At 46.5% G+C, this 19,057-nt stretch overlaps 1 protein-coding gene across 8 annotated transcripts in view; it reads left to right on the plus strand.

The window, feature by feature from the left end:
• Positions 1 to 19,057, plus strand: part of CHD3 (chromodomain helicase DNA binding protein 3) — a 1,139,027-nt gene that overhangs the window by 338,903 nt on the left and 781,067 nt on the right. For all 8 annotated transcript variants that reach the window (XM_078670235.1, XM_078670239.1, XM_078670240.1 and 5 more), the window contains exons 11-12: positions 15,312 to 15,523; positions 16,061 to 16,192. In XM_078670235.1, coding sequence (XP_078526361.1) covers positions 15,312 to 15,523; positions 16,061 to 16,192 — 344 coding nt within the window. The remainder of the gene's footprint in view (positions 1 to 15,311; positions 15,524 to 16,060; positions 16,193 to 19,057) is intronic.

The raw sequence follows: 19,057 nt of genomic DNA on the forward strand, positions 1-19,057 counted from the left end.
AGAAGATCTGAGTAGTGACGGTCTGCACGGTGTTTTTGCAACAGGGTGATCCCCAGGTATGGGATCGATGTTTGAGATAACAAAGCCCCAAAAGATAATGGCCTGCCATCGAGCTTACGCGTGTTACAGCCTAGCGGAAGAAGCATTGACTTCCCGGTGTTCATTTTGAAACCGGATACCCTCCCAAAGGCCTCCTTTTCCTTCAGGAAGGCTGGCACGGATTGCTTGCGGTTGTCAAGTGCAGCCAAAATATTGTCGGCATAAAGGCTGATGCCTACTATATCAGGATTGTCTCTAATGCTCTGCGGAAGAGGTTCTATGTAGAGCGTGAAGAGAAGGGGCGATAGTTGACATCCCTGTCTGGTGCCACGCCTGATGTCAAAGGGTTGCAAGCCTATGCCATTTACACGGATCGTTGCCGGGGTGTATCGTAGCAGCTGGCGACCCATGACCTGAATCGGTCCCCTAATCCGAAGTGCGCCAGTGTGTTATCTAGAAACCCCCAGTCCACCCTGTCAAATGCTTTTTCAGCATCTACCGAAAGTAATGTGGCGTCTGAGTTGTAGTGAGCTTTGTCTATTAAATGTAGGAGGCATTTGGTGTTATCGCTACAGTGCCTGTTGGGAATAAAGCCCGATCGATCGGGCTCTATGATGCCAGGTAAGCGCGGGCCCAGTCTCGCAGCTAAAATCCCTGTAAAAAGTTTGAGGTCAAGGTTGAGCAGAGATAAGGGTCTGTAGGCAGCACACTGGGTAACATCCTTGCCCGGTTTAGGCAGTACTATGATATCGGCCGCGAGCATGTCAGGGGATATTGAACCTGGTCCTTGAAAGGAGTTAAAGAGTCTGGTTAAGATCAGTGCTAGTAGAGGGCAAAACGTTTTATAAAAACCGGCAGAGAAGCCATCTGGCCTTGGCGTTTTCAAGGGCTTTAGGCGAGAGATTGCGCTGATTACTTCATCCGTCCGGATAGGTGCGTCTAATGAAGCGGCGCCCGCCGCATTGAGCACAGTTACTGCCACCCCATTGAGATAGGCTTCCCCCTCTTTGTCTAAAGAGAGGGCCTCGCTGTAGAGCGAGGTGTAGAAGTCCCGAAAGGCCTCCGCTATTTTGTTGTCATCGTGAAGCACCTGCCCCTGAGAGTCGTGGAGGGTGGTAATTTTGGAACTTTGGACTCGCGCCCTGAGCTTGCTCGTTAATAGTCGCCCTGTTTTATCGCCTCCCACATAGTAGGTGTGTCGCAGCTGCGTATTCCGTGCAATCCATGTCCAGGCCGGTGAGTTGCGCCCTAGCCGCCTTTAGCTGTCACCATATCCTGGGGGCCCCAGTGCGACTATGCACTCTCTCTAATTCGGACACCTGAGCCGAAAGTATCTCCCTTTTTTCCTTTCGGTCTTTGGCCCCTGCTGCTGATATAGCAATAAGGTCCCCCCGTACAACTGCCTTGAGTGCTCCCCAGATCGCTGACAAAGGTACATCCGGCTTGTCATTAAGTGCAAGGTAGTCAGAGATGCTTTTGTGTAATTGTTGGGTTACACCTTTCCGTTGTAAGAGAGCCTCTCACAGGCGCCAACGGCCTCTATGTGCTTTGGTTCGGGGATGGCTATTGCGCGTGTTACTGCGTTGTGATCTGAGAGTGCGGCTGGAGCTATGTCCACTTCTTTTACTGTTGCGGCAAGTTCTGAGGACCCTATAAAGTGATCTAGCCTAGCATAAGTGCGGTGCACACGGGAATATAAAGTGTAGTGAGTGTTGTGGGGCTGAGCCTCCCACCAAATGTCCGATAGACCTCTACTAACCAACCACTTCTTTCCTTCTGATGAGATTGCCCCTGTGGACACATAACAGTGACCCGATCTATCCTTTTCTTGGTCCATCACCAGGTGAAGGTCACCACCCACCAGGGTGAGTCACATTTGGTGGTCCAGGGTGTCGGACAGGGCCCCCTGGAGAAAGGTTTCTTGTCCGGAATTGGGGACGTATAGGGACCCTACAACCAAGGCTATGCCACCCACCCGTAAACTGTAAGCTAAGAGCCTGCCTTTGATTTCGGCTACCCTGTCCCCCACCTGGCCACCAAAGTGTCTAGCAAACAGTATAGCTACCCCCACTTTTTTATCCGTGGTGGAGGAGTAGAACTGGTGTGGGAACGCTCTGGAGCGCATTCTGGGCCAGTTTTTGGAGAGGAGGTGTGTTTCTTGCAACAAACAGATCAAAGCGGCTGAGTTCTCCAAGTACGATAACATGGCCCGTCTTTTGATGGGGTTATTAAGCCCTTTTACATTCAGGGTAATTACCTTTAGGGTGGTGTCAGACATGATATCCCCAATCTCAGGAGATGCGTAAACATGGGGAAGGCTGCCCCTCTTCGGTGACTCTCTTGTTTCCCCCTATTGTGCGGTACACCGGCTCCCTCCCTGCTCCCCCGTCCCCCACAACTCCCCCGGGCCATCCTCCCTTCACCCCCTTACCTACAAACAGAACTCCCCAACCCCCCTCCCTAGCCCCAACTTTATGCCCCTTCCAAACAGTCAAAGTCCAGTGCCTGCCCACCTGCGTCACAGGCATTTGGTGAATTTACCTGTGTGAGCGTGCAGCCTCAGCGCCGTTCGCCCCCCCCCCCCCCTTCCCCAGCCAGCTATGAGTCTCAGCAATTGTGTCCCCCTCTGAAAAACAAGTTAGGCAAGAGGTAAGGAGACCCTGGAAACCGCAGTCACAGCCGCCATTCTTTCTTGTGACAGGGTTGCTTGATCCGGTTTCAGGCCCGCCGTTGCTGAGGTTCTTTGTCTGCGCACTCGTTGCCACACGCTGTGTCGTGATTGTTGGGATTGGGGTGGCGAGCCTTCAGGATCTGTGTGAGCAAGGCCCAGAAGGTCGCAGGTTTCCCGGAGGGACCTCATCTGATGTAGCACTCCATTCCATCTAAAGATCAGTCTGAATGGGTGGCCCCAGGAGTATGTTACCCCTTTATCTCTTAAGAAGGAGGTGGCTTCTTTAAACGCCTTTCTCTTCTGGAGCGTGATGGAGGAGGGGTGTTGGAATAGTCCCACTGAGTGACCTTGGTATTGTATAGGTTGTTTCAGTCTAGCTTCCTTTAGGAGTTTCTCTTTCAGGGGGAAGTCTGGGAGAAAGGCGAGGATGTTAGGTGGGAGTGCCGTAGCTCGTCGTGGTGGACCCACTGTGTGCGCCCTGTCAATCCGAATTTCAAAGTCTGGACCTTCGCCGAGGATGTCCCTAAAGAGACCTTGTTGGTTTTGTGCTACATCTGCTTCCTCTGCGGATGATGGGACCCCCCCGGACTCGTATGTTGTTTCGTCGTGACCTATTTTCGAGACCCTCAGCATGGTCCTGAAGGTCCACCTGTTGCTCTTTGAGACAGATAAGTTCCTGTTGAAGGTGTTCCAGTTCCTTGCTCCTGGTGTGGTCGTTGTCCTCGATTGCGGCTACTCGCTCCCCCAGGTCTTCCACGTCGCGCTGTATCTCTCGCACCTCTCCTGCCACCTCCTGTTTGAGTGTATGGAAGTCCTCTCGGAGAGAGTTGAAAAGCGATTCTAGAAACGCTCGGGTGACAGGTACTTCCCCGTCAGCGTTGTCTGGTGGTTGTTTGGATTGGGAGGGGGAGGGAGGGCCTTTCTCCCCTCTATTGGGTCCCTTCAGGAGCATGTCTGTGAGAGTGTGCTCTCCTTTTTTGAGCGTAGAGACTATGACTGGCCATCTACTCCAAAGAGCCTGCGCCCGAGGCCCCGGCGTCTGGTGCTTATGCCCCCCGGGGCTACGATTAGTCTCCGCTGATGGTCTGCGTCTCGTGACTTAATCTCTGTCTTTGTCGGCGACCCTTCGTTCAGGCTGCCGGGCCCGGGGACGTCCAGGGGGCGTCTCCCTAGGCCCTTCGGGGAGACAGACAGGCACTGGTCACTGGTGACGTGTGAAATCGGTGGCCCGATAGTCTTCCGGCCAACAGAGGCAGTTCTTTATATGCTATGCCAAGAGTGATGAGGGCCGGAACAGCCCTATTGTCACCCTTCTTAGCTCAGAACCGGGCAGTGTTGAAGGCTAAAGGCACTCTGTCAGTAGCCGGAGGGTCTGCCCACCCCCCCCGGGCTCTGTGTCTGTCTCGCGTTGAATATGGCCCCGAGTCCCTCCACTCCAGTCCAACTTCGCTGTGACGCCAGTCATCACTACCCGGCTGGGGTCCCAGGTTGTGTCCCTTTCTCCGCATGCGATGCGATTGTGAGGGGAGCAATGCTGTGATTGGGGTATGCAGGCCTATGACGGGGCCCTCCCACGTCGTGCTGGCTGTGTCCAGGCTGTGTGCCCGAGTTATGGAACACTCTGGGCTCCACTAGGGTGGGGTCGTCTATCACAGTGATCCCCCCTATGTGCTGGGTTACTGACCGGAGTGGTGGCCGTTTGCAAGGCCCTTGACTTTGCTCCGCCTCCCCTCGCCGCTGCAGGTTCATAGTCCCGGCCTCGCTTTCGCTCCACGGCAGGCTGTGTCTGTGATCGTGGTGTGCTCCACGAGTGTCAATAGAGCCCCTTTATGCAGACTGAGGTCTGGTAGAGTCTTTCAAAGCAGGGGGTCAGCTTGCCCCCCCCCCTCCTTAGTGCTGCTAGTCTCTGTCTCTGGGGCCTAGCTTCAATCCCACCTCCCGTCTCTCGGTGCCATTACGCCAATTAGGGACCCCGGTCAGGGCGGCGTCGCTACGAGTGGTGAGCCCCTCGAGGTCGCTCCCCTCGCCCACTCCTCACCTTCTGTCCTGTACAGTTTGAGCCTTGCGGCACGGCAGCATCCTCTGTTGGCGCCTCAGCGAGATGGCCCCCGCTCCTTCCACACGGGGCTAGGCCCCGCAGCCACGGCCTCAATTTTGGCGACGCCGGCCTGGAGGCTAGGGCTGAAATCGTGGTATGCTCCGTGGGTGTTAACAGCATCCTCCCTTGTGACCTAAGGTCTGGTAGAGTCTTTCAGATCAGAGGGGTCCGCGGGCCCCCACTGGTGCAGCTGGTCTCTTACGCCAGGGTCTAGCTTCGGGTCTGCCTCTCTTCGCTCAGCGCCATTTCACCGAAGTAGGCACCCAACCAAGGCGGCGCCACTCTGAATGATGAGCCCCCAGGGGTCGTACTTTTCACCCGCTCTCACCCTCTTTCTTGCACCAAGTAAGCCTTGCGGCTCAGAAGCAGATCCCGTCGATGCCCCAGCGGGATGGCTCCTCTCCACGTGGGGCTAGGCCCTGCAGCCCTGGCCTCAATTTCTCGGCACTGGCCTAGGGCCATGGGCGGTCCCCCGAGCCCCTTGTGATGGACGGTGGAGGGGTCACTAATGCCCCGTCGGCGTCTGCCGCGGTCCGCGCCTAGTTGGGGTGAGAGCTGGTCCAGTTCTCAGCGGCACCTCGTTGCCGGCAGTCCAATTCTTTACCGCCTCAGGCTAGGCGCTATTATGCGGTTCCAGACTCAGGGTGCAGAGGTGGACGTTCCGACATACAGCGCCACTGAACCTCTCCCAGCTGTAGCTACTCGCTCCTTCGCCTGTAAGGGCCAAAATATTTGCGGTGCTGGGGGACACTTAAGCACAGTTTGGCCGGGGGAAGGAGCCCGGAGCGAGGAGCCTCAGGGAGACATGTCCATCTAGGTCGACATCTTGGCCACGCCCCACCCAAATGCCACTTTTATGCCAGTTGGCACCCACTTCCTGGATCATAGGGGGATGCCTTTTGGATAAGATGGTCTGGGATTTATATGTATGCTTTTTCCCCCATCTCTCTGATCCCGAAGGTCCTCAGCAAAATGAAAGTGGAAAGATGCTGCTTGATCTTCATAGCTCCCAAGTGGCCCAGGCAACACTATCCTATCGGAGTCCAGGACGGTTCGACTACGGACCAAGCGACCACTCCTGACAAAGAGCTTGGGCCAAGTTCTACACCGGGATCCACGCTCTCTCCAGTTATATTCATGGCTCCTGCATTCCATGAATTCCACAATATAGGCATTCCCCAAAGACTGCAGGGTTATTCTGCAAAGTAACAATTAAAGAGCAAATGGCAGTTACAAAGAAACACAGGTCAGCACCTCCACGCTGTCTTCCAGAAAATATTATAAATATATGTATTTAGGTGGGCTCAATGCAAAACACTGTGCCACTCAGCCAGTGTTAATCTGTTTGGAAAATTAATTTCCATACAACTAATCACAAAACATTGATTACAGAGCACAACCACTATTTGGTAAATGCACCAACCTTGTTGTCAGCTAGTTTTAATAACACAGCACCGTGCAGTGTATATACAAAAGGAAAAACAACCATCCAGTAATCTTGATTATGTTGACGCAGAATGTAAGGCGTAGATGCAAACAGGCGACACGTGTTTCGTTGTAGAGACGACTTCTTCATGGCTTGATAATAAATTAGTAGTGATGGTAGTTCTACTTCTTGTATCCCTTTGGTTTTTCAGGATAAACTGCAACACGAGCGATAGTCTGGATTCCTATTTCGTTTTACGAGTCAAAAACTTCAAAACACCTTTTGAGCGATAACGGTTACTATGTAGACGACACGTCTAAAGTAGTGCCAGGGTGCAATGTACCCGATTTCCAAAAACAAATAGTCTTTTGAATAGTAGAAAGTAAAAAATGCTCGTATATGATAAAGGACTTCTCTGGTTGTAGCGGGATGCGTTTTTCCGCATCAGGTCTTTTACAGTGGCAACCAGGGATGCTGTACCAGTAGTTGTACATATGCTACTTCGAGGCTCGATTTATCATATACGAGCAAACATAAAATTCAAATCCTTCCCTCTTCTATCCCTACACTAGCCTTTTCAATCCAAATAACAGACTAACATGTCCACCGCTCAAATTAATTTCATATTTCCCTGTACTAATTCACCACTAATCCTTTATGAGTTCCAGAGTAACGTGCTACTCACCGAAAAAGTGCTTCAACTCCTCATCAGGGATAGCAAGCGATATATAAATGCAAACCTTTTTCCCTCTTCTATCCCTCTACTATCCTTATCATTCCAAATAACTGACTGACGTATCCACCCCTCATATTACTTTCATATTTGACTACACTAATTCACCGCTAATCCTGTATTAGTTACGGAGTAGCGTGCTACTTGCTGAAAAAAGCGCTTCAATACCCCATCAGGGGTAGCAAGCATAATATAAATGCAAACCATTTTCCCTCCTCTAGCCTTCTCAATCCAAATAACTGACTAACATATCCACCACTCAAATTACTTTATAATTTCACTATACTAATTCACCACTAATACTTTATGGGTTCTGGAGTAGCATGCTACTCGCCGAAAAAGCGATTCAATGCCTCGTCAGGGGTAGTAAACGCTATATAAATGCAATAACAATACAATTTCCGGAAACTGCCATATTCAGGAAACTCACTCTTCGGCTCACATTCACGTGTGGGAGCTTGACAGTGTTCTCTGGCAAACTTCACTAGGAGTACCTTTATTACCTTTACTCTGACCACATTCCAAACAACTGCAAACTTCCCAGAACCTTCTCAGCCCAAACACTCCATAACAGAGGTAGAACACTTTTGAGGTGGCCAGAAAAGGCTAAGGAAGTTGAAACTCCTTTCTCAGAGGTGGGGGCAGGCTCAAGATTGAAACCTTAAAGGAGTAAAAGGTGTTAAAACACCATCTGGCGACATCTAAACCTTAGGGTGAAAAAAACTGTTACACAGTCTTCACCAAAAGACCCTGAAGAGAAAATATACCAGAAACTCTCAAGACATTAGTGCGGCCATAATCGCCACAACCTGAACATGGCCAAACAAAAGAAAGGAGAACGTAACTACCTATGCCGCCACCAGCATCTCCTCAAATATAGAAATTGGATCGGTTACAGCGTTGATGGTTCCACTGTCAGTGACACTGGAATCTCGCATAGGCAACAACAGCTTCAAAGAAGAAACCTGAGGATGGCCGATTGACATCTACAAGGTCACTGTCAATGACACTGGAGCCTATAACAGAACCGTCAACCATTTCACCAAAACCTGTTCTGCTGACAAAGTCTCAATTGCTTCAATTGACAGACATAAATTGGTTAAGCTGTCAACGGTAGACCTGCTTGCCGTTTTCCTAGTCAGCGAGAGATCCGGGAAAGGAAAGACTTCATCAACCATCAGATATACTACTAGAATATATTTCTCCAAGTAAAATACCCTTGTGACCACACACATTAATAGCAACTGAGGCAAAAAATGACAGGGGAGAGGAGTTGGCCTAACAGCTCGACCTCAGACCTGGGGAACTGTGTTCGAGTCTCGGTAATGACGCTAAAAACATCCTGTGATTCTGGGCAAATCACTTAATCTCCCCGTGCCTAACAAAAATGAATGTGTGTCCTCATGTAACGTAACTGGTGCTATGTAAAGTGTTTGATACCCGATTCGGGTCAAGTTTGCGCTATTTAAAACTCTGCAAAAAATAAAAAAAACTTAGTCTGGATAAACCTCATAGGGCTGCATACATTCCAGGGCCAATAGAATAAATATCAGGACACATAGAATGAATTTAGTCAGAACTGTTGGAATGAGGGTTATTGGAAAAAATGTTTACATCCATATATGTATATGTGCATATATGTAAATTTTGAAGTGATCTGGAATCCAGTATGAGACATTGCTTATGGCTGATGAGGATTCCTCTGGAAGAGAACTAAGATTATGATTATGAGGAATACCAGGAGCAGCCCCTGATGCAAGCACCAGCTATTCTAATCAAAGACTTGATGCACAGGATAAAAGACTATCGCGCGTGATAACCCACAGAAGCTGGTCAGCAACCACCTGCTGCTCTGGCAAAGGCACGAGACCCTGAAACATCCGGTCCAGCTGAGCCTACTGGGCTAGCTCCACCATCTCCGGCCTGTCAGGTGCAAAATGTTTACGGCCATCCATGCAAAACTAATTCAAGTCAATACCTCTGATGATGGTCAAAACTCCAATATAGAAGAAGGTCAACTTCCAGAATCTTTAAGATCTACTGGTGTGGAAATGTAAAATTCTATACTCCTAATGGCGGAAGCCCCCAGAAGACTCTCTCCTTCAGATGACAGCATTAGACTTCATTCAGAGATTGATAGGGCTTCTAAGAGATTTGAATTCCCTGTGGCACAGACACAGATTGCTTCTTATAGAACTTAAGGGAACCACCTACTTTTTTTTTAATGGAGTTTTATAAATTGCGAACTTGACCTGATGGTATCGGGTATCAGAGCGCTTTACGTAGCACCAGTTGCGTTTCATGAGGACACATTAATTTGTCAGGCATGGGTAGATTAAGTGATTTGCCCAGAATCACAGGATGTTCAGCTTTGTTGCCGAGACTCAAGCCCAGTTCCCCAGATTCAAGGACGACCCCCCCTAGCCGTTCGGCCAACTCCTCTCCCTACAAGAGCATCCCGGTAGTTGTCTATCTCTGACAAGAGGGAATGAAATTGATGCGACACTAGCAACTGTGGCAGCAGTTGTACCTAGACTGGACAAACAATGTAAGGTATCAGACACACCAATCTCCTAAGAAGGCCACCTGAAGGTGGATTTGGTGGTAATGCAAGCTGTATAGAGTAGGCCTAGAAATCCTTGAATACTGTGCACTTTTCCACTTGACAGTTAGTGTCATAGACTAGTCTGGTGGGATAGTCATAAGGTGAGGAATGTGTCCATCATAAATATTGTTACTGAAGGTAATTACATCATCTTACGTCTTTAACCAGAGAAGATTTACCTTACTCCGGAGTGAATTGCTCAAGAAGGTTATTTTTTTCATGTGGCTCATGTGGGAAAAAGATATTTTTCAGATCTCCCACATAAAGTCTACAAAATTTGCTTTAAATTCTCAGCAACAATACTGTAGAATTGAGAGGGCTTCCTGCTACACTACCTCAACAAAGCCAAGTCTAAAGATGGTGCCTCCTATTGTGACAAGTTTATTCTGACTCGTGCCTAAAACGCCCAGTAAGAATATACAGATTTGAAATGGCATTTCAAATGAACCATCTCTGAGACCCTGCTCTCTAGATGCTCATTAAAGAAAAAGTGCATGAAAAGCTGACAACAACTCAGAGAGACATTCCTCTGCATCCTCCGATTCCTTTTAAAAGGCAATTAAATTCCCACCAAAGAGTTTTCTCAATGTCTACACCGCTGCAGACCCTTGGCACTACTGACCAAAGTGTGCCTGAGCCCTGACCAATGAAATCTGCAGTATTACTTTTAACAGCGGAATTAAAGCATTTAACAACTCCATTGTTGATGAAGACATCTTGTTTTGTGCAGGTCAGTGCCAGGATACCCTTTCAGGTGACTAGCCGTGATCTATAAATCATGTTTGATTGATTGATTTTGGAAAAGAATGGCTCATTTTTTAAAAAACTTTTTCTCATTGTCAGTCTTGTTGACACACCAAAGTGTATGATGTGGACTTTGTCAGCATGACAAATCGGCGTCCCTTAGGTAACATTGTCTACACTGCCATTTGACAATGAAATAGTGGATTAAGGGCAGTGCTGGGCATCGAGATAATGACTGGTCTGTGATTCTTATTATGAGGTATCTAGCTACCAGGAAAAATTAAAGCTTCAGTTCACCGAATATTTGGTTGTAGACATTCAGGAAATGATTTAAGACTATTCTAGTAGATTTCTGAACCTGCCACAGCCAACTCTGCCAAGTCAACATTAGCACTGCTTCAGCCACCTTTGTGTCATCAACAATTGGTTTACATCCTCGCTAGGCAGCGACAGTCACTATGGAGTATGTTGAGGCAGAGCAAGGTGAATTGCCAGATCATGACACTGCAAGCGTTCGGGGATTATGGGACAGCTATGTCACCATAGCTGAAGGTACATGAGGCCCTTCTGTAGACGTTCCCTTGATGACATCGTCTGGTCCTACTGCTTGCTAGAGAGAATGTCACGTTTCAAATGTTCAGGTTTGGGAAAAATATAGTCTGCTTTTTCTTTGACTTCGAGGATCTACCTAGAAAAACAGTGGTCCTCCCAACTATAGATCATATTTGGTAAGAAGAGATAAGGAATATGCAGACAACAGTGGCCATAGCTGAGGCGATACCTGTTTGGACAAAATATGTAAAGCCATGGAGAGCATACCCTTCCGTCTTACTGGCCACCAAAAGCCAGGCTGAAGGTGTTCTCAGCTGCTATTGACTCTTAATGGATTGAGTGAGCACAGGTTCAAGCAGCTGTCCTGAGGTAGCGGTCGCACAGCAACAAATTTAGCTTAATTGCACCCCCTTCAGACCCAGTGTCCAGAACAGGCTGCTGGACATGCTTTTGCAGGGAGAGTCCTCTTAGTGGAACAATGACAATGCCCTACAAAACAAAAGACAAACACAAGATGTTTCTCCTTTTTTAAGTGGCAGAGAATGCGTGAAATTATCCTGCCATGGAGGTTTCCAGCCATACTGCTGAGAGCCTCAACAACCACGGCTGTCCTTCGGTTTTCAGTGATTATGATCACAATTGCTATATATAGTATCTTCAGGACCGTCTTACAGTTGACAGCCTTCCAGATGAAATAGGACCTGGAGGAGGCTGATCTCATCAAATTTCCAAGAATGGCTTTCCATAACGTCAGACAGATGGGTCCTCAACCTAGCACAACAAGTGTTATCCTTGTATACAGCCAGAGGCCTGCTAAGGTTCTTCTCTGAAAGATGGCGCACCAACTGTTTTATTTTCTTCAGGACAATATCTTCACCATGCTATAGAAAACTACCCTTGAGCCTTTTCACGAATTCCAGTGAAATGAGGGCTTTTATTTCAGCCTTGTTCTTTTTAAAAAAGTAATCAGGAGAATTGGTACCCTGTTCTAGATCTGCGTCAACTAAGTAAGTGCCTGAAGAGCATTTGTTTTGTATGATCATGCTGCCACCTGAGAGCAACTTTGAACATGGGAATGGAAAAAGCCTTTCTGTCAGTGGAAAGCACATTCTAACTTCAGTTACTAGTTTAACAGTTCTGGAGGCTCACAACCACATTGGTGGGCCTGAGCTAGACTCTCCTCTGGGTGATATCATCTTACAACCTTCTCACTTTCTTCTTCCATCTCTGAATCCTGGTCCATGGAAAGATGTAGACAGCCAATGGCATAAGACAACAGGCTCCTTTGCCGATTCAATCTGTGTTAGTACCCAAATAAATGATGTCCTTGCTTGTTGGGCCAAAAAATTGGAACTTTACAATGGGCCTTTATTTCCACTATTGGGTGCTCATATTGTGATGGCAGTGGATTGGTCCATGGAGGACTTATGTGACCACTGTCAGCAATTACCCACATAGATGTTACAGTTAGAGAAGCAAGTGTGTCAGGAGTTTAGTGTAATCAGTTCAGAATATGGAATTGATGGTGCCGGTGAGGACAGGCCACACCACGTTGTTGTATGTCAAAAAAACATGGAAAACGAAGGTCACCTATACTGTCAGGGACTGGCCCAACTCCTATGGTATTTGACTATTTCTTCTTGGATTCAGAACAAATTGGCCGAGAAGCTCAGTAGGAAGGACACTAGGAGAATGTCACAAAGGGGTACCCTGGGTTAAAACCAGACCTGGATCACTTTACAACTGCAGCCAACAAGAAATGCTGACTCTATGCATGTAGGTATTGGCAATCTCGATTGAAGGGGGAGTACATTTGCTACTCTGTCACAGAACCATTGCATTGACCGTGAAACATGTTCCTCTTCTGAAAGACAATCAGCAAGATTGAAAACTGTTGCATAATCATGATGGACCCCTACGTGGATAAAACAATATGGTTTATGGACTAGCTGCACTTCCCAGAGGACCCTCCCATTACATTGGGCTCATGCTTGAACCTCCTGGTCTGATGCTAGAATCAAATTCTCCATGACAACCCAGTCCCTTAACATAATGGTCTTGCTCCTGAGTACCTTTTGTTTACCCATTTACATTTACCACTTGATTGCAGACCAGTAGTATTGCAGGTTAGGGCCCCCTTGATAACAACAGTGTATCACTCTCAATGGAGACATTCTGCACTAGATGTGCAATACAGAGTTTGCTCAGAATGTCTTCTTTGCCTCATCAAATGCTTCCATACTGGCAGCATCTAACAAAGTCGGGGCTCAAAAATAGTCCTTTCAGAATTAATGTGTCTCCTAACTTCAGAATGCACCAGTCAACAGGCCATCTATATTCTCACTTCTCATATCGCTTCTCATATTTTTCTTCTCTAAGATTTTGTGATGATCTGCTTAGAACTTTTCCTTTGTTATGTTGCATGTTTTTCAAATTAGGGAGGAAAACTGATTTGGTACAACTGCTGAAAAACCTTTTTGAGCCCATTGACCAGGTGGACGTTAAATATGTTTCCCAGAAAGTTTCACTTCCTTTATCACTGACCAGGAGAGAACAGAAATTGCAAACTTCTACAATGAAGAAGTCCTTTATGAGGTTTTACAAGCACAGATATCTACTAGGACCCAGTCTTAAGTACATTCAAATGAGCTTGTGATCCTATAGGTGATTTTTAGGAACCCACTTTGTAAAAAGGAAAGGGCTTTAAATTCAGTGGTATGCACAGAAGCCTGAAATTCTCTATAGAGAGAGACAGAAGCTTTCAATGAACCGACCAACTGCACACCAGCCAACTCTGTGACATTTAGACATCCACAAAAGAGACATCTCTCCAAGCAAGGGTATTGCAAGGTGGACAGTGGTGGCTATCAGCATCTGCCACAAGAAAGCTGGTCTACCCCTACGGGGAGCAGTAACAACTCATTCAACAAGATGTGTGGCAGTGACAGCAACTCTCTAAAGTGGAGTCCCACTGGCAGACATTTGCAAAACAGATACCTAGAAGAGCTATCACATGTTTACAAGGTGCCTCTGCTTGGACTCAGAGATGGCAACAGAGTTAGCGGTAGGACAGATAGTTTTGCGTCAACTTTAAAAAAAAGGTGTTTCCTGATTTCCAGTTCACGTGCAAAAAAACTCTTAATTTCTACAGCCCCCCATAGTCTGAATTAGTATGTGAATCTTTGAAAGAGTCAGTCAGTGTTGCAGAAGAAGCAAGTTATTTGACTGTCACTGCAGTTCTTAGACATTGGTATCTTTCATATCTTCCCATGCAACTTTCCCCTTTTGAGTGTCATGCACTATTTATTGTTTCTCACACATTTCTGAAATCCCATGTATGGTGGCCTCTGGAGAGGGTGATGGTTAGTGGACTCTTAGCTCATTAGCTGGAGTTTGGATATTTTCCTTCTGATAACCCATACTAAATTATCGCTTGGTGTAGCCTGCCACTTATGGTAATCACACTGCTGCTATAGGTTACATGAATGTGAATCTATGAAGGATACCAACTCTATGAAACTGCAGAAGGGGGTTTGGGAGCACACTGCCTCACATCCGAGCGCAGATCGCCCCTTTGCATTGTGGTCAATGCAATACACAATAGCGCTTACTTCAATATTAACTGTATTATTTCATCAACGTTGGTGCAGAGAGGGATGTATGACGGTACTACGCATACCGTCACAACGCGTGCTGTTAGAAGGCGTCTTTTACAACCCAAGTCGTGACAACGACTTGCGTTGGGGGCGCGGATCATGAATAGTATAATTTACTATTCTAACACCAGTCCCCGTGGACACTAGGGAAGGTGTTGGAATAGTAAATATACTATTCTTAATCCTGTAGCGCCCTCCAGCGCAAGTTGTGGTTACGACTTGCGTTGTAAAGGATGCGTCGTAACAGCACTGCGTTGAAATATCCGCAGTGTAAAGGATGTTTACCGCAGAGAGTGCTGTACATCGCTAGACCCATGTTTCTGCTGGGATGTGAGACAGTGTGCTCCCAACCGCCCTTCTGTTAAACTGCAGTTACAAGTTAGTAACTTGTTTCTTTCTTGATAAGAGATAGGATCTGCTATCAGTCAGAGAGAGGAACTAAATATTTCTTTGTACTAGATATGAATAGAATAACTAGTGAAAGCATTGTAATGTATTTATCCCTCTTGGTGTCAACATTTACAGTTATACACATTTCCGTTTTCCTCATAGAAAATCATTAACCCGAAAGTATTATCTATCCTCTTTTTTGCATCTACTTATGTTAACAGAATAACAACAAAAGTTTTTTGTATTGATGCCTGTTTGTTCAGGGTAAAAATGTTGGCCTAAAAAAACTGGGTGGAAGTACTAATAGAGTTCAGCATTTGTTACCTTGCAGTCTTTGTGAGATTTTAAATGAAAACGTACAAGGTGATGAAGTAAATTGTTCCCTCTTCCCTTCCAGCTTGAAATCTTCCACACCGTGATGTACCGGAATTACCAGCGGAAGACAGACATGGATGAGCCCCCACCCCTGGACTATGGATCAGGGGACGATGATGGTAAGAGCGAGAAGAGGAAGATCAAAGACCCTGTGTATGCCGAGTTGGAGGAGAAGTTTTACCGTTACGGGATTAAGCCAGAGTGGATGACAATGCAGCGCATTATCAATCACAGGTTTGTTAACCTATAGGGTGCACAGTCCTGTTCAGATCATGTAGGGCAATTAATATTTATATTCATAGGTAGAAAACTGTACAATTTTCAAGTTAGAATTAAATGAGATGTGCCGATCAAATGTAGGAGACTGCAGTTGCATGACTAACTTGTGTTTAGGAAGTAGAACATCTGTTAGACACAGAAAGTAACCCTTTAAATCTGCAGCATTTCTAAATCAAAGACTTCTGAAGGTGCTGGACTGTGAGTTCTCCATTGTCCAAGCCTGAGACCACAGTTATCCTCACTTACTGTTGGTAATGTATAGTACTATAAAGCATATTATACAAGGCGTCTTGTAACAAATATCTCTAGGACATATGTTGTGTCACATCTATAGCATAATATATTGAGTGAACATCTGCAGCATGCCAAATCTGTAACTGGAACCATCATTTTTAGCACTTTGTAAGTGGTGCTTTCTGGAATTCTATTGCTTATCTCTAATGTTTTTCTAGTTTGTTCACTACTATCCTGGAATTCATTTTTGATTTACAGCATTGACAGAAAAGGAAATTTCCATTACCTGGTGAAGTGGAGGGATCTCCCTTATGACCAGTCGACCTGGGAGGAGGAGGAGATGCCAATTCCCAGCTTCGAATATCACCAGCAGGCTTATTGGAGGCACAGGTATATGCTTTTCTAAAGAGAAAACTACCTACTATTTGTATGATCTAGAAAGATTGCAGAATTCTGCTGGTAGGACAGAGTTCCCTTAGCAGAAGTTTGAGCCTTATTTACACTTTGGCTTACACCGCACTGTGCCGTAAACTGGCCAACTACCATGTACACAAAACTGGTAGTCTGCTGCTCTGTTAAGAGTTGAGCAGACCATCCTTTTTTCCGATGGCAGTGCCCCCACCGGCTATGCTGCCAGAAGCCCTACTCCTGCGGCCCAACAGAGTTGGCGCAATCGATGTAGATGCATCAGACCATCCACCCTATTTAGAGCGGAAGTTCTGATGCATTTTTTTCTTCAGGAAGAAAACTCCCAGTGTGTCCGAATCATTATTTTTTCAGAAATAAAGTCCCACTTTTGGAATTTGTTTTTGGAAAAGGAAATGGTTTGATGCGCAGTTGCCTGAGATATGTCAGCTGCTCATCAAGGAACGGAAAACTCTGCTGGGAGGGTGGAGATTTTTTTAAGTATGGCAAGCGGTAATACAGCCAGAGTGGTGGAGGAAATAACCTCCGCCATCCTGTCAGACTTGGAGCCACCCACCATACTTTAAATTAGGCCCTATATTCCTTTTGTTGGTTGGCGCAGACTGTGATTACGTTTTAGGCTGAGATACTTTAGTAGGTGAGATCTCCATTAACCTATAGGATTTCTAAAGGTTGTTGAGAATGACCCTTAACGTTCCCAGCTATGGTTTTAGAGGCAACATTGTGGTTCGTAGTTTATTTTGGATCCTTGAAGATCAGTTAGATGAGACAAGATTCTGATTTTGAATTGGTGTGAATCCTTATTTAGAGTTACACTTTCTCCACTTTACAGCAATATCCATAAAGGAATTTGAAGAATTTGAGTTACATAGGTAAGGATACCTCTTCTCATTTTTATAATGCAAAAGGCAAAAATCATACTAAGATATGATACCCTGCAATTAGGATGAAAAATGGGCTGTCTTAAACACAATGATGAGACACTTGTCTGCCAGACATTGAGGAAATATTTTCTAGCTTTTTTCAATGAAGATTGTGACCTATACTATGAAAATTGAGTTGTTGGCTGAGGGGGATGAAACCCTACTCAAGCAACAGCCACAATACATGTCAGGGCGAACCACAAAAGGTTACTCAATTAACCTGTGCTTAACCCTCTGGTAGCTTGGCACAAAAGCAGTCAGGCTTAACTTAGAGACAATGCATAAAGTGTTTATGTAGCACATCAACAGTAATAAATTGAAAACACAAGAAAAATCACGCATTAATTTAGAAAAATAGAGTAATATATAATACATTATTAGATACCAAAATGACCAAAATCCAACCAATAGAACCAGAGAAATGCATTTGTAAAAGTTTTTTTTTTAAAGTAGTGCTTAGAAGCGGGAAGTGCCAGTTGCGGTTATCTGGTCGAATGGACAGGGTCCAAGTAACAAAGTCACATGGGACGAATACAAGACTGAGTTGAGTCCGCTGTTAAAAGTGTCTTGTGTACTGGTGCTTCGAGATGGGACATTTTTGTGTTTTGCTGTGCAGTGCAGGCATCGACGAGCCGTCAACAGAAGCTGCGATGCAAGACCCTGCATCGAGATGTGTTGCGCTGAGTCAAAGTCGCTGGAGCTGTCGATAGGAGCTTGCAATGTAGAGTACATCACCAAGATGTGCTGCACTGCGTCGAGGTGGATGCAGCTACTAGTGCTGTGAGGACTTGCATTGAGATGCACTGAGATTCATCAACCTGGGCAACGAGATGCATCGCACTGGGTCAGTGCTTGTGAAGCTGCTGATCAGAAGCTGCAAAGCATAGTATGGCGTCGAGTGTGTTGAAATACGTTGAGCTGTGCTGGTTGTCTGTATCAAGATGTGTCACTCTGGGTTGGTGCTGCGAGGCCACTGAACTGGAGCTGCGATGCTCGTTCCTGCATTGAGATGTGTCAGTTTACTCCTGCGCAAAGGGGCCTGTTATGTCTCTGTAGCTCAGAACAGGAGGCCAACTCACTGGGCCCTTGGAGAAACTCTGGTAGTTCTGGGTTCAAGTTGTGGATTCAGTCCGCCTTCTTCTGGCAGTAGGGCAGCAGAGCAGCTGGGCAGTCCTTGCAGCAGAGCAGTCCTTCTTCTGAATCTTTCCCAGGTCCAGAAGTCACCTGAAGAGTTTGATCTGAGGGTTCCAGTTTTGAAGTGGGAGAAGCTTCTGGAGTTTGCCCCTACAGAGGTGTCTAGAATTTTCTGTCTCCCTGCCCTGGTTCCAATTTGTCTGGGTGTACAATAGGCAAGTGTGATAGGGTGACCAACTGTCTGTAAATTTCATGGACTGTCCGTTATTTTGGTGTGATGTCTGTTGTCCATAATCATTCCTGTTACAGACACCTTTTGTCTGTAATTTTGGAGATTACAGCGAGCTGTGCTGTGCCCCTGCGAGAAGCCGCAAGAGATCAACAGTTCTCAGGGGCCAGCTCGCACGTCTCTGTTGAACTCCAGAGGCTGCAGCAGCCCCTCACTGAGCTCGCACAGACTGTGGACAGGCCCATTGTCATTGTGACTGAGGCTGATTATCCCCTTTTGAATGACAATGCGCTTTCTGCCTTTAGCATATCTTGTGCGAGTGAGTGCCTTGGAGGCCAGTGACTCACTTGGAGCCAGTAGATCATAGTTAGTGATTACAGAGGAGATTTCCTCAAACAAAGTACTGTGGCGAACTTGCGGTCTTGTGTAATTTGCCAATGTTGTTCACTGAGAATGACTGAGCAGGAGCAGTGACGGGACAGGAGAAGAGACAGGAAAGGAGAGGTGATGGGGCAGGAGAGATGACGGGGCAGGAGAAGTGAT

Source organism: Lissotriton helveticus, chromosome 12 (assembly GCF_964261635.1).
Source record: "Lissotriton helveticus chromosome 12, aLisHel1.1, whole genome shotgun sequence".
Lineage (NCBI taxonomy): Eukaryota > Metazoa > Chordata > Amphibia > Caudata > Salamandridae > Lissotriton > Lissotriton helveticus.